Source organism: Chiloscyllium punctatum, chromosome 28 (genome assembly GCF_047496795.1).
Source record: "Chiloscyllium punctatum isolate Juve2018m chromosome 28, sChiPun1.3, whole genome shotgun sequence".
NCBI classification, from domain to species: Eukaryota; Metazoa; Chordata; class Chondrichthyes; order Orectolobiformes; family Hemiscylliidae; genus Chiloscyllium; species Chiloscyllium punctatum.
The window spans coordinates 9,714,023-9,728,421 of NC_092766.1; the positions used below are offsets into that span (position 1 = coordinate 9,714,023).

Genomic DNA, 14,399 nt, shown 5'->3' on the forward strand with positions numbered 1-14,399 from the left:
CCTTTCCGTCCCAATACCGATGCCAGTGCCCTAGGGAACGGAGCCCCTCTTTCCTGCATCGCTTCTTTGGTGACATTTTTGCTTCCTAAAATTTGTTATTTCTGTGCAAACTTTCATGTGGCTCAGGAAATTATCCAGAGATTCTAACACTCGGGGTTCAACTCTTTAATTTTGTTCCTAATTCTAGATACTCCCTACACAGAACCACTTGTTATATTGCATGATAAGGCTAGGGAATAGATGCTCTCATTTGGTAAATAGAATGAGGTGAGCTAAACGAAATAACCACAATTGCTAAAAAAAAGTGAACCTCGATGCCTATAAAATGACTGTATATGTTTGATTGTTGTGTAAAGTTCTTTTGAGCTTATATTAAAGTTTAAATCTGATAGAATATATTGTTTGCCGAGTCCGTACTCATGCAAAATGGGTCCTGAAGAAAAGCTGAATAAAAATTGTCTGAATATAGCATTGTCAGTGACAGGAATCGAGGGGATTGAATAATTGAAATTTCCTGTAACACGGAGCTCAGGACACAATCAAAATTATGGAATGGTGGAACAGGTGTGAAAGGCTGTATGGCCTCGTGAAAGACTTGAAAATGTTTTGCTGGAAAAGCGCAGCAGGTCAGGCAGCATCCAAGGAGCAGGAGAATCGATGCTTCGGGCATGAAATCTTCTTCAGGAATGAGGAAAGTGTGCAAAGCAGGCTAAGATAAAAGGTAGGGAGGAGGGACTTGGGGGAGGGGCATTGGGAATGCGATAGGTGGAGGGAGGTTAAGGTGAGGGTGATAGGCCGGAGAGGGGGTGGGGGCGGAGAGGTCGGTAAGAAGATTGCAGGTTAGGAAGGTGGTGCTGAGTTCGAGGGTTGGGACTGAGACAAGGTGGGGGGGGGGAGGGGAAATGAGGGAACTGGAGAAATCTGAGTTCATCCCTTGTAGTTGGAGGCGCTCTTCCTCCAGCCGTCGTGTTGCCATGGTCTGGCGATGGAGGAGGCCAAGGACCTGCATGTCCTTGGCGGAGTGGGAGGGGGAGTTAAAGTGTTCAGCCAAGGGATGTCCCAGAGGTGTTCTCTGAAAAGTTCTGCAAGTAGGCGGCCTGTCTCCCCAATGTATAGGTGGCCAGATCGGGTGCAGTAAATGATGTGTGTGGAGGTGCAGGTGAATTTCTGACGGATATGGAAGGATCCCTTGGGCCCTTGGAGGGAAGTGAGGGGGGAGGGGTGGGCACAAGTTTTGCATTTCTTGTGGTTGCAGGGGAAGGTGCTGGGAGTGGAGGTTGGGGATATGTTTTCCTTGTATGTAGGTTTCTTCACTATAGAGAATCCACCACAAGTTAGACATAAAGACAGAAATTTCTAACTTCCATTGGTATTGAAGGAACTGGGAGGCGAATCCTTCAGGATGGCAATGTTTTCACCCTCTGTATTATGAACTGTGAAGACCTGACTTGCGTCTGCTTTTGAGTGATCAAATGTGTGGGAATGTTCCAGAAACCATCTGTTCTTATGGATGTGTGTATGTGTGTTTGGGGAGGGAGTGTTTCTTGTGTTTTGCAGAATATTTTTGTCAGTAATTCCGAATGTATCATTTGTTATTTCAGTGCCAATTTCAATAAATCTCTGAATACAATGAGATATTTGAAAATCTTAAAAGGTCCTCAAACAAACTGGTAAATTTGCCTCCTGGCTGATGTATAATGTGTTTGCTTTCCTTCCTCACAGTTAACGTAGTAACGATCTACGTCCTGCTTTATAAAGATTGTGGATTGTCTCGATGTGTCAGTCATTACCTGGCAGCCATGGCTGTGGCGGATCTACTGGTCATTATCCTCGATGTGGTATGGAGACACTTTCCAATTCTTTATAGGAGACAGTTTAATTTCCTGTACTCTGTCCCCGTGTGTAATATCCACGCTGTCCTGCTTCATGCAACCACTGACTGCTCTGTCTGGTTCACCGTCACTTTCACCTTTGATCGATTTGTGGCCATTTGTTGCCAGAAGCTGAAAAGTAAATATTGCAGTGACAAAACAGCAGCTGTGGTTCTGGGATCAGTGACTGCGCTGAGCTGTTTAAAGAATATTTTCTGGTATTTTATGTTCACAGCTTGGTATTCACAGGAGAGCTCTCCCTGGTTTTGTGATGTAAGAGACAATGTTTATGACTCTTGTGTCTGGGTCGCAATCGAGTTCCTCCACCACATTCTAACCCCGTGTGTCCCATTTCTCCTGATTCTGCTGCTCAATATTTTCACTGTCAGGCACATTTTAGCGACCAGCAGAGCCCGCAGGAGACTTCGGACTCACACCAATGGGGACGATCAGTCTGACACAGAAATGCGAAATCGAAAAAAATCCGTCATTTTACTGCTTGTGATCTCGGCCAATTTCATCCTGTTATGGTCAACGTTAATGGTGTATTCTATATGGAGACGGATGTGGCAGATTGGGTATGACTCTGTGTATCTTCATTGGTTCATGCTTGAATTAGGCTTCATGCTGCAGCTCCTCAGTTGCTGCACAAACACTGCAATTTATGCCGTGACCCAGACTAAGTTCAGAAAGCAGCTGAAGAATGTGCTGAAATATCCCTTCACCCAAATTCATCAATCAATCAAATTCACTCATTAATGACTCCATCCAGGATTTTCTAATTTCAGTTCAAAGTTTCAACCATGAGGCAGACTGTTGCTATAGTAACAGACTAAGGACAGTGCTGGCTTGTTCACCCTTTGCCACACTGGATTAGAGGGACACATTTCATCGTTCTTCTCAACTTAGGGACTAGTGAGAAAAAGCATCATTCCACTGACTGTATTGATAACTTCAATTTGGAGTGAACAAAAATGTTCATTACACAGTGCCTCAGGAAATAGAGGAGCCCATGTTATGGGTTGAAATCTCTCTGTCCTTGCTTTCTCCTCTTGTGTCACCCAATCCAACCTGGCGTCGGCAGAATTCATCTCCGTCCTTTGCTCCCTCTGCCTCCATAGCTCCCTCCTACTCTCGCGCTGTCCCTCTTTCTCTCTTCCTCTCATTTCCTTACTTTTTTCACTTTTCCAACCTCCCCGTTCCCCTTGACTCCCTCTCCCTCTCATACATCCCTTACACTGTCCAGAAATGTCTTTCTCGAATTCTCTCTGAAGTGGGGTGATAAACCGCCCCGTGTTTACCATGGAGCAAGGCCCACATCGGGAGAGCCAGCAGTATCCATTTTAAAGCAACAGTATTCATTCTAAAACAGCAGCTGCCAGCCCGACTACATGATCTGGAGAAGGGGGCCCAAAGACAGATCCGAATACACACCGGACCAGACACTAGTCAGGACTCAAGACAATGGTCATGACTCACAGATAGGAACCCACTTTATAATCTCGTCAAGGTTCCATAACCTGATCATGCAAAACAGTCCTACACAAAAGGCAAACACCAAACAAACAGGATGAATCTAACAGACACTTTGGAAGTAACAAAGTGGGGTGCTAACTTCCAGCCCTCACGGAGAGACAAGCAGACCCGGACCCATTTACGTAAAGATAAACATCACACCTTTTGTGTATGCTGCCGACTCTCCGAGGACGGCAGGAAGCTTGACATTCACACGTACTCCAGCCATGATTGCCACCCTTCACACTCATTCATACCCAATCTCCCACATCCTGACTCATGAAGTATATAACTTGTAACATCGCGCGTGGAACGGGAGAGCGATCGAGATTCGGACCTTGGTTGGTCTCTGCCGGCGTTAAACACTTTAATAAATTACCGATTGTCGAACCGCACTCTGGGCTCGGACTGAGATCATTTCATCCGCGCTAACAATTGGGGGCTCGTCCGGGATGACGACGGCTGCTGGATCTCTGTGAAGGCTCTGGGTGAGTATCTTTACTCATTTACCCCTCTCGTAAAAGTTCCCCAGAGCCCCGCAAGGGACTCCGCTGCCGGCCGTTATCTGAACCTGTGAACAGAGTGGGTCCGACAGTCAGGTAACGATAGAGTACTCTGTAAGAGTGTGTGTGTGTGCGTGTGTGAGTGATCCTCCGCGGGTGGGCGATTGGGATCGCGAAGCACTGGTAAAGGTGTGCATGAGACCGTTTTGATTTTCGTTTACTGTCATTTATTGTTGACGGGTTCTAGTAACTGATGGACTGAATTTCCCTGGACCGACGATTTTAGGCACGAGACCTCGACAGATTGACCCCCCCCTGTGTAAAACACCGACAAACAAAGCCTTCCTGGATAAACTCTGCAGTGGGAGTTTAGGGGATCCCAATGTACGTTGAGCCTGGTTTTTGTTTTTGTGCCATTCCTTGAGCCCGCGGTAGGGTCTGGAAGGCCTACGCGTGCGACAAGACGGGAAGTCCTCCAAACCAGCCCGACGAGTGGAGCCTCTGGGCCAAGCTTTCGCCCATTGCCTCAGCAGTCCCGGGTGGTGGCCTCTGTGGGATTAGCGCGGAGAGGTCTGAGTTCACGTGATCAGGTATAGACACGCGCCCCGTTTGTACCTAACCCACACCTGCCTTCGTCGACCCGGGGGCTAGGGTCCGATTTCAGGGAGTGGGCTCCCCGACTGGGAGGTGAATAAGTTAGCGCCAGTTAAATCTCTTGCGCTCCCACACTGGTAGTGTTGTCATTTCTAAGTCTTCTTTCCATTAGCCCGATGCGCCCCCCCCCCCCACCGCCCCACCCCCCAACATGGCTGGCTGCATGGCAGGCGATTTAGAATGGGGGCCAGAAGGCTCCCTTACTCGTTTCATAGCCGACGAGAATAAAAAGGTCATCAAGGCTATGCTCCAATCGGGCTGGCGGCCCGCCGACCCGCTGGATGCCCAACGGGAGTGGTGGGTCCGTCGGAAAAGGGATAGATACGAGAAAGCCTGCGTCCTTGTGCTTCAGGCACATGTTAGGCTCGCTAGCAAGGTCCAACTATACGTGCAAGATAAGCAGAAACAGGCCTCAGAACACCTCGAAGCCCAGGCACTTGCCAACCGTACGATCCTACCGACATTATCTGAGCCTCCAAGCGCCCCGCCGTCCCCCACCTGGGACTGGGAGGGGCTCGTGGACAACACAGGCCCCCGGGAATCACACGCGAGTCTAGCTCGCGCCGCCCCGGTTAAAGTTGAATATACCCCCGGGGGTGGGGAGAAGCGTCCCAAACCCACAACCCCCGCCTTAAAACGACATACGTCTCCTTAACCCCGGGTGATACCATGAAACTCCTGGATAGGCTCCCCACCCTCAAGCCCCGCCACAATAACGCTGAATTTTGGCAGCGGCTTAGGGAGATGCAGATCTGCCACAACCTCCACAATAGGGATGTGGCTGGACTGGTCCGGACCAAACTCCCGGAGAACCTGTGGTCCAGGCTCCGACCTGCGCACCAGAATGGGTCCTGGTGCGCCGACCTCAGTACAGCCGTCGCGAACAGGAAGCCGCCCTTGCGGACTTTAAGGCCGATGTCAGCGAGGCTCTCGGCCACACGCCGGTCGACTGGAACGCCATTGTGGCCGTCACCCAGAAACCCGGCGAGGGTGCTCAGCAATATGGGGCCCGTAAGTTCGAGGCCTTTCAGGCGCATAGCGGGATCCCCGATGCTGACCGGCAGAACCCCGCATTTATCCAACTATATAAGGACGGGTTAGGCCCCACACACCAGACTGTCCTCCGGACAGGCCTGGTACCCTACGTCTCTTTCACGGAGCTTGAGAATTGGGCCATGTCCCTCGATAACCAAGCCCCAGCTACCATTGCGGCACTGTCGACACCCGGGCCGCTCGTTTGCTACCACTGCAGACAGACGGGTCACTACAAGTCTAACTGCCCGCTCTCCTTCCGACGCCCCGGAGAGCCCGACCCGGGTCAGCACCGGGGCCGTTCTCCACCGCGGCATGCCCACCGTCGGCGCCCCTCATACCCCAGCGAACAAGGAACCCCCAAGCAGGGCACCAACGGCGACCCACGGCTGCAAAAACCCCACGAACCCCGCAGCCCTAGCCTGAAGCCTCCCGCCCCCCGCCCCCCCCCGACTGGGACCAGCTCAGTCGCGGGCAGCTGCTTGAGCTCTTACAGCTACTCGCCCGACGTAAGGACTGAGTAGCGTCGGCCCCCGCCGAGGGAGCCGACCCCCATATCTGGGTTTCTGCATCGCTTGGGGGCTGCCGATGCAACATTTTGATAGATACGGGGTCATCAGTCTCCCTCACCGACCTCGACCTCCCCTCCACCCATCACTCTATTTCCATCACGGGGGTGGGGGGAAGCTCGGTTGTGGCCCGCCGTAGCGAGGCCACCCTCCTGGAGATCGATGACATTCTACTCCCCGTCCACTTCTGGGTTTGCCCGAACTCGGAAGGGACGATCCTGGGCATTGACCTGCTGGGCGAACTGGGAGCGGTCGTGGACGCGTTCCACCGGCGCCTCCTATGGACATCCCGCAAATCCCATAAGAGCGCCCTTGAGGGTAGATGGGTCCCCACTAGATCGGTCGCTGCACTCGCGCCCTGCGTCCCTATCACCCGGGACTGGACCGGAGACGGCGCCTTCGGAACAGTCTGCCAGTTGGTCCCGGAGGTCTGGGCCACAAGCAAGCAGGACTGCGGCCTTGTCCGTTCCCCTCCCGAACGGATACTCGGACCTGTACACCCCCCGCACCGACAGTACCCGATCAAACCCGAGGCGCTGCGGGCCGTAGAGATCATTGTGGCCGAACTCACCGGCCGCGGTGTCTTGCGACCCGCGGTGTCCACTACCAACTCCCCCATTTGGCCAGTCCGTAAGCCGGATGGGAGCTATCGGCTCACCATCGATTATACAGCACTCAACCGGGTCACATACACAAAGAGCACCCCATTGTTGCCAACCCGTCCACCATCTTTAACGGCCTAGAGCCTTCCCACCGGATCTTTACGGTCCTGGACGTGGCAAATGACTTCTGGTCCATCCAGCTGCACCGTGACTCTCAGGACAAGTTTGCCTTCACGCTGCGAGACAGGCAATACACATGGACCCGGCTGCCACAAGGCTTTCACAACAGCCCCAACATTTTCCACAGGGTCATGAGTCAGACCCTCGAGGAATGCGACCTATCCCCCTACTCTAGTACCCTCTTACAGTACGTGGACGACCTCCTGATCGCATCCACGGATGCGCGCTCACACCTGGGAGCCCTGATCACCGTCCTGTGCACCCTCGCCCGGGCAGGTTTGAGAATCAGCCCCACAAAGGCCCAGATCGGCCTGGCCACAGTCCGATACCTGGGCCACGACATTAGCCAGGGTAGCAGGACCCTGCCTCCCGAACGTAAGTCGGCCATCGCCGACATGCCACGGCCGGACACGGTCAGGGGTATCTGCCGCATTATGGGCCTTTTCAACTACTGCCGCGCCTTCATAGCGCATTTCACCACCACCGCTGAGCCCATCCAGCGCCTGGTGAAGGGGGTAGGCCCGGGGCAGAGAGGGTGGAATGGGGCCCCGAGCAAGACGATGCCTACTCCAAGCTAAAAGCCCACCTCCTCAGTGCCCCGGCCCTGCGCCTTCCAGACCTCTCTAAGCCCTTTCATGTCTTCTATAGCCTGGAAGGGGGGTTCTATAGCGCCATGGTCACCCAACTCTCCGGGGACTGCATGAAGCCCGTAGGGTACTACTCTACTAAGGAGTCCCCGGTCGTGAGGGGGATGCACCGCTGTGTGGCCGCACTTGACTGTGCCGCGTGGGCGGTCCGAGTGTGCGAGCCGGTCACCATGTCCGGTCAGATCATCCTGCATACCGGACACACTATAGTGGAGCTCCTGAATACAGGACGCCTCCGAACCGTCTCTGACGCCCGTAGGGCAACCTGGGAGGCAGTCCTCCTCCCCTAGGACCAATCCATTCGAATAGTTAGGGACACGGGAATGAACCCCGCGGACGGGATTATAACTGTAGGGGAACCCCACCACTGCCAGGCCGTCATGGATTCGGCTGAGGAGGACTACGTTGCCGATAGTCCTATCTTGGACCCCGACCTGGTCCTATACATTGACGGCTCACGCCGGTTGGTTGAGGGGTCCTGCCGGACGGGTTGGGCAATGGTCGACGACATGGGGGCCACCCGAGAACAGGGGACATTAGACGGCGATACCTCAGCCCAAGTCGCGGAGCTGGTCGCCCTCACGGCAGCGCTCCCCATGGGAGCGGGTGAATATTTTCACCGACAGCCAGTACGCTTTTGGGGTAGTCCATGACTACATGACAGCATGAAGCTGCCGGGGTTTTGTCACGGCCGGCGGCGGCCAGATAAAACACGAGAACACAGTCCGTGACTTAGTGGCGGCAGCGAGCCTTCCCCTGCTCGCGGCCGTTGTAAACATCAAGGCGCACCAGCGGGCTACCACCACCGAACAGTTAGGGAACCATTGGGCCGGCCAGGCCGCCACAGGTGCCCCTCTACCCCCCGTACGCGCTGCGCCTGTGAATGAAGTCCGGGACGTCAACGTCCTGGACGTCCAGAATGGCACTCAGCCCGAGGAAAGGGAGGACTGGAGGGCAAGGGGCGCGATCCCTGACCCCGATGGGGTATGGTGCCACGACGGCAAGGATTGCCCCCGCAGCAATCAGAACAACTCTGATACAACGACATCACGAGCCCGACCACGCAGGCCGGGAGGAGACCCTCGAGAGGCTGCAGACCGACTGGTGGTGGCCCGGACTTGGCCGCGACGTGACCAAGCACTGCCGCCGGTGCATTGTCTGCGCCCAACATAACCCAGGGAGGCCCTTGCGCATTCCTATGGCCCACCAACCACGGCCCAAGGGGCCCTGGGAGAACCTCCAGGTCGACTTCACAGGACCCTTGCCCGCCAGCTGCGGCAAGAAGTACTGCCTGGTCATAGTCGACCACTTCACGCGCTGGGTAGAGGCTTTCCCGACACGGGACTGTACATCAGCCACTGTGGCCAGAATCCTGGCGTTCGACATCTTTCCGCGATGGGGGGGTCCCCCTCCAGATTGACTCAGACCAGGGAAGACATTTCACGGGACGCGCGATGAAACTGGCCTGCCGCCTCCTGGGTATCAGGCAGCGCTTCCATGTCCCCTTCCACCCCCAGAGTTCAGACATGGTCGAACACATGAACCGGACCCTCAAAGTGGCGATCGCAAAAGTGATCGCCGAGACCGGTCAGGGCTGGGTGGACGTCCTGCCCTCCATTCTGATACGCCTCAGAGCCACCCCGGGCCGTGCCACTGGCCTCACTCCCTTCGAACTCATGACGGGCAGGGCCATGCGACTACCCGAGACCGTCATCGAAGGGGGTGAGGACATGGCCCCACTTAGGGATAGGATGGCCCATTCCATCAGACAGCTAGACTCGCAGTTGCTGGCCCTCAGACAGACCGCCCGCGATCAACAGGACATCAGGGACCAAACGAAACAGCAGCAACAACCGCCTCCCCAACCCCTCCCGGGCGTTGGGGACAAAGTCTTGGTCCGGGCCGCCCCCGACCGGCCCGGCTTCGCCCCTCGGTGGCTGGGGCCGCACGAGATCATCCTCACCAGCGACACCCTCGCCTGCATCGATATGAAGGGGAAGGGCAGGTGGAAACATTGGTCCAAACTTAAACCTTTCCCCCAGGGCCCGACTGGATGGATGGCAAAGACTTAGTCTGTGGTCCCCGTCCTTAACCACACGGGGCCAATGTGTGGAGTGGCCGGAACATCGGCCCAGCCACCTGACTGGCAGCCACCACCGACTTATTCCGCTGCTCCAGGCCAGGTATTAGAACTAGAGGTAGGTGAGCACTTTGGGGACAGTGACCACAATTCGGTGATTTTTACTCTAGTGATGGAGAGGGATAAGTGTGTACTACAGGGCAAGAGTTATAGCTGGGGGCAGGGAAATTATGATGCGGTGAGGCATGACTTAGGATGTGTGGATTGGAAAAGTAGATTCCAAGGCAAGAGCGTAATTGATATGTGGAACTTGTTCAAGGAGCAACTATTGAGTGTCCTTGATAAGTACGTAGCTATCAGGCAGGGAGGAAAGGGTCGTGTGAGGGAGCCCTGGTTTAATAAGGAATTGGAATCCCTTGTTAAATGGAAGAGGGCGGCCTTTGTAAAGATGAGGCGTGAAGGTTCAATAGGGGCGATTGAGAGTTATAAGGTAGCCCGGAAGGACCTGAAGAGAGAGCTAAGAGCAGCAAGGAGGGGACATGAAAGGTCCTTAGTTGGTAGGATTAGGGAAAACCCTAAGGCTTTCTATAGGTATGTCAGGAATAAAAGAATGACTAGGGTAGGAATAGGTCCAATCAAGGATAGTAATGGGAAGTTGCGTGTGGAGGTTGAAGAGATTGGGGAGGCACTGAATGAATACTTTTCGTCAGTATTCACTCAGGAACAGGACATTGTTGTCGATATGAATACTGAGGCACGAATAAGTAGAATGGATGGCTTTGAGATATGTAGAGAAGAGGTGTTGGAAATTCTGGCAAGGGTGAAAATAGATAAGTCCCCTGGGCCTGATGGCATTTATCCTAGGATTCTCTGGGAAGCAAGGGAGGAGATTGCAGAGCCATTGGCCTTGATTTTTGTGTCCTCTTTGTCTACAGGAGTAGTGCCAGAGGACTGGAGGCTAGCAAACGTGGTTCCCTTGTTCAAGAAGGGGGGGGGTGGATGTTCGGAACGATGTGCGCTATGCCAGACGACCTCACTTCGGCCCCGGCCTTCGACGCATTCGCGATACGGGACCTGTCCATTTGCGGTTAATATGAACCGACCAATGCCGCCGTGATTTCTCTGTATTTGTGTTTCTCGGCCCCGCCAACCGCACCACCAACAACCACGACTCCCGAGATACTACCATGCCCCTCTCTGAGGCCGGGGCACACGGGGGGACTGGTATTATGGGAGGAGGGCGAAGTCCTTTATGATAACATCCGACACGAGGTCGTGCCCGTGCTGGTCAATATATCGGGCATCCGGGTACCAGAATATTGCACAGCACAGGTACGCAGCCTATACACCATGATGGGGACAGAGGTGATAGAGAGGGCTATAGATGCCATGGGGGCAACCCACTATCGAACCGACATACACAACACACAACGACACAGATGGGACATTATCAGTGACGCCCTCACAGGACTCAACACAGGAACGTCCGTGGTAAACTCCCTAGATATCCAGGGCCTTAACGAGAAAATCGAGCAGCTAAAAGGGGTGATGAGAGACCTGTTAGCGAGATCCCTCACACACCAGGCAGAACAGGCATTTCTGGGGGAAGAGGGAGCACACCTTCAGCTCGATGGCATTGCAGTCCTGGAGACACATGCCCACACCATCAACCACCTTATTGATCGGGAAAGGGAGAACACGGCTCACATTCAGGAGGGGCAGCTGTGCCATGCGTATGGCCTGTGGATGGTAGCCCAGATCTGATACAACCTGGATCAGATACAAAGGGGGGAGGTGCCCGACTGGAGCGATAGCACCAAACTGGCCTCACTCGCAGGACGCTCCGGGACACTTGATAGCCGGACCCTGAAGGGAATGACCCGGGTGTACCCGGTGATTCCCGACTGTGAGGTCAGTGAGGCAACGGGAGTCGGGATGGTCCTCCTGATCCCAGTGGTCACCCCGGGGTCTGGGCCATTTCCCCTGTTCCACATGGAAAACATTGGAGTAATACGGGAAAACACCTCCCTCAAATATATTATGGCACACGACACAGCCATCTCCCGAGACGGCGCTGTGTACGCGGTGCCGCTTGTAGGCTGCAAACAGCGAGGGGCAATCACAATCTGCCCCCACCCCTTACGGCGGAGTGAAACAGCGGAATACGGGTTCAACTGTACACAGGGCTGCACCCTTGAGATCGAACCCACGGGCCCCCACTTCACTAGGGCAGGGTATGGTGGCAGGGGACAATATTGTGTCTCTACCCTTGAAACGTCCTTCTGGTTCAACGGACTGCAATGCCCGATTCCCCAGCACGAGTTCTGGTTCACCCCTAGGTGCCCAGTGACCATTGGACAAGCCCATATCTCGGAGGTCCGACGTCGGGAGCCCGAGTCTATACAGTCCGCCGACGAATTCAGGAACACCCTTAGGGAGTACCAGGAGCCCGAACAAGCCCCCACCCCACATTTGGCCGAGGTCTTGCGAGAACTTAGGACACGGGTGGGACACTCAGTAAAGCTATACCATCAATTACAAGCCCATATCAAAGACCTAGAGGAGGATGCAGAGATGGCTCTGCAGACCCAGGGCTGGGCCCAGAGGGTTTGGAACTGGGGCCTGAATGTCAACATACACCTCTGGGTCAGAATCATCTCCCATGTCATCGTGGGGGTACAGTTACTGCTAGCTCTGGCCTGGCTCCTGGTGGCATGTCACTCATGCCGCCAACATAAGACACGAAAGGCCAGAAAGGCCATGCTCCACGCCATAAACTCCTGGCGAGTAATCAGATACTACGAGCTCACGGGGCTCGAACTAATGTAACCATCTCCCGGGACTATCCAAAGGCCCCATGACTGCAGTATGACGGCCGGTGGAATGTACCGGGCAGGGTAACAGCTTTTAAGATGTCGGCTTCGGGGGTGTGGACGTGGCCAACCCCTTGCCGAAAGGGGGGACTGAAGTGGGGTGATAAACCGCCCCGTGTTTACCATGGAGCAAGGCCCACATCGGGACAGCCAGCAGTATCCATTTTAAAGCAAACAGTATTCATTCTAAAACAGCAGCTGCCAGCCTGACCACATGATCGGGAGAAGGGGGCCCAAAGACAGATCCGAATACACACCGGACCAGACACTAGTCAGGACTCCAGACAATGGTCATGACTCACAGATCGGAACCCACCTTATAATCTCATCAAGGTTCCAACTGACACACACCCATAACCTGATCATGCAAAACAGTCCTACACAAAAGGCAAACACCAAACAAACAGGATGAATCTAACAGACACTTTGGAAGTAACAAAGAGGGGTGCTAGCCTCCAGCACTCACGGAGAGACAAGCAGACCCGGACCCATTTACGTAAAGATAAACATCACACCTTTTGTGTATGCTGCCGACTCTCCGAGGACGGCAGGAAGCTTGACATTCACACATACTCCAGCCATGATTGCCACCATTCACACTCATTCATACCCAATCTCCTACATCCTGACTCATGAAGTATATAACTTGTAACATCGCGCGTGGAACGGGAGAGCGATCGAGATTCGGACCTTGGTTGGTCTCTGCCGGCGTTAAACACTTTAATAAATTACCGATTGTCGAACCACACTCTGGGCTCGGACTGAGATCATTTCATCCGCACTAACATCTCTCATCTTCCTTTGCTAGGGTAACAGATTGGGAATGGGTGCACATGTCCTGCTATGGATCAGAGTGTGCATAATGATCACAGGCCATTGCTAGGAGAACAGAGTAGGAATGGATTGACAGGAAATGGATTGCTGTAGGAAAACTATGAAGATGAGTTCACAAGCCATTGATCGAGCAACACAATGAGATTGGGTTCACAAGCTGTTGCGAAGGCAACAGATGAAGTAGAGGTTCAGAAAACGTTGCTAGGAAAGCCGAATGGGTTGCTAGGCCATTGGTAAAGGAACAGAGGGAGAATGGGTTCACAGGTCATTGCAAGGGGAACAAAGCGAGAATGGGTCCACAGGCCGTTAGTAATGGAACAGAGGGAGAATGGGGTCACAGGCTGTTGCTAGAGGGACAGAGGGAGAATGAATTGACAGGCCGTTGGCAATGGAACAAATGGAGAATGGGTTCCCAGGCCGTTGGCAATGGAACAAATGGAGAATGGGTTCACAGGCCTTTAATAGAGGAGGAAAAAAACAATGACTGCAGACGCTGGAAACCAGATTCTGGATTAGTGTGGCTTGAAGAGCACAGCAGTTCAGGCAGCATCCAAAGCTCTCTGCCTTTATTCCTGATGAAGGGCTTTTGCCCGAAACATCGATATCGCTGCTCCTTTAATAGAGGAACCGATTGAGAATGGATTCACAAACCATGGCAAGGGTAATGGAGAAATAATTGGTCCACAGGCCATTGCTAGGGAAACAGAGAATGGGGTAACAGGCATTGCAAGGAGAAAAGTGTGGGAATGTTGTAAAAGGCTGTTTCCTTGGCCAACAGAGTGGGCATGTGTTCACAGGCTGTTGCAAGGGGCACAGAGTGGGAACAGCATTGCAGCCCTTTGCTATGGGAACAAAGAAGAGATCAGTCCAGAGGCTATTGTGGGGAGTAGTCAGTTGGAGTGGGTTCAAAGACCGTTGCTGGGGGAGCAGTGCAAGGTCTAGGTTCACAGGGTGTTGCAAGGGCTGTGGAGCAGAGATGGGTTCACTGACTGTTGTGAGAAGAAAATGAAGGAGTATGTTAAAAAGACCATTCCCAGGG

General features: G+C 53.7%; 1 protein-coding gene across 3 annotated transcripts; it reads left to right on the forward strand.

The window, feature by feature from the left end:
• The first annotated feature begins 1,727 nt into the window (after nt 1-1,727).
• On the forward strand, nt 1,728-13,231 carry LOC140453982 (uncharacterized). 3 transcript variants are annotated; one of them, XM_072548890.1, is made up of 2 exons: nt 1,728-1,838; nt 10,589-13,231. In XM_072548890.1, the coding sequence occupies exon 2, from the start codon at nt 11,529-11,531 to the stop codon at nt 12,480-12,482; it is 954 nt and encodes a 317-aa protein (XP_072404991.1). In that variant the 5' UTR covers nt 1,728-1,838; nt 10,589-11,528; the 3' UTR covers nt 12,483-13,231. The 3 variants fall into 3 exon arrangements, with proteins under 3 accessions (XP_072404991.1, XP_072404989.1, XP_072404990.1); XM_072548888.1 differs by lacking the exon at nt 1,728-1,838 and adding an exon at nt 5,347-5,554; XM_072548889.1 differs by lacking the exon at nt 1,728-1,838 and adding an exon at nt 9,623-9,771.
• The last annotated feature ends 1,168 nt before the right edge of the window (nt 13,232-14,399 follow it).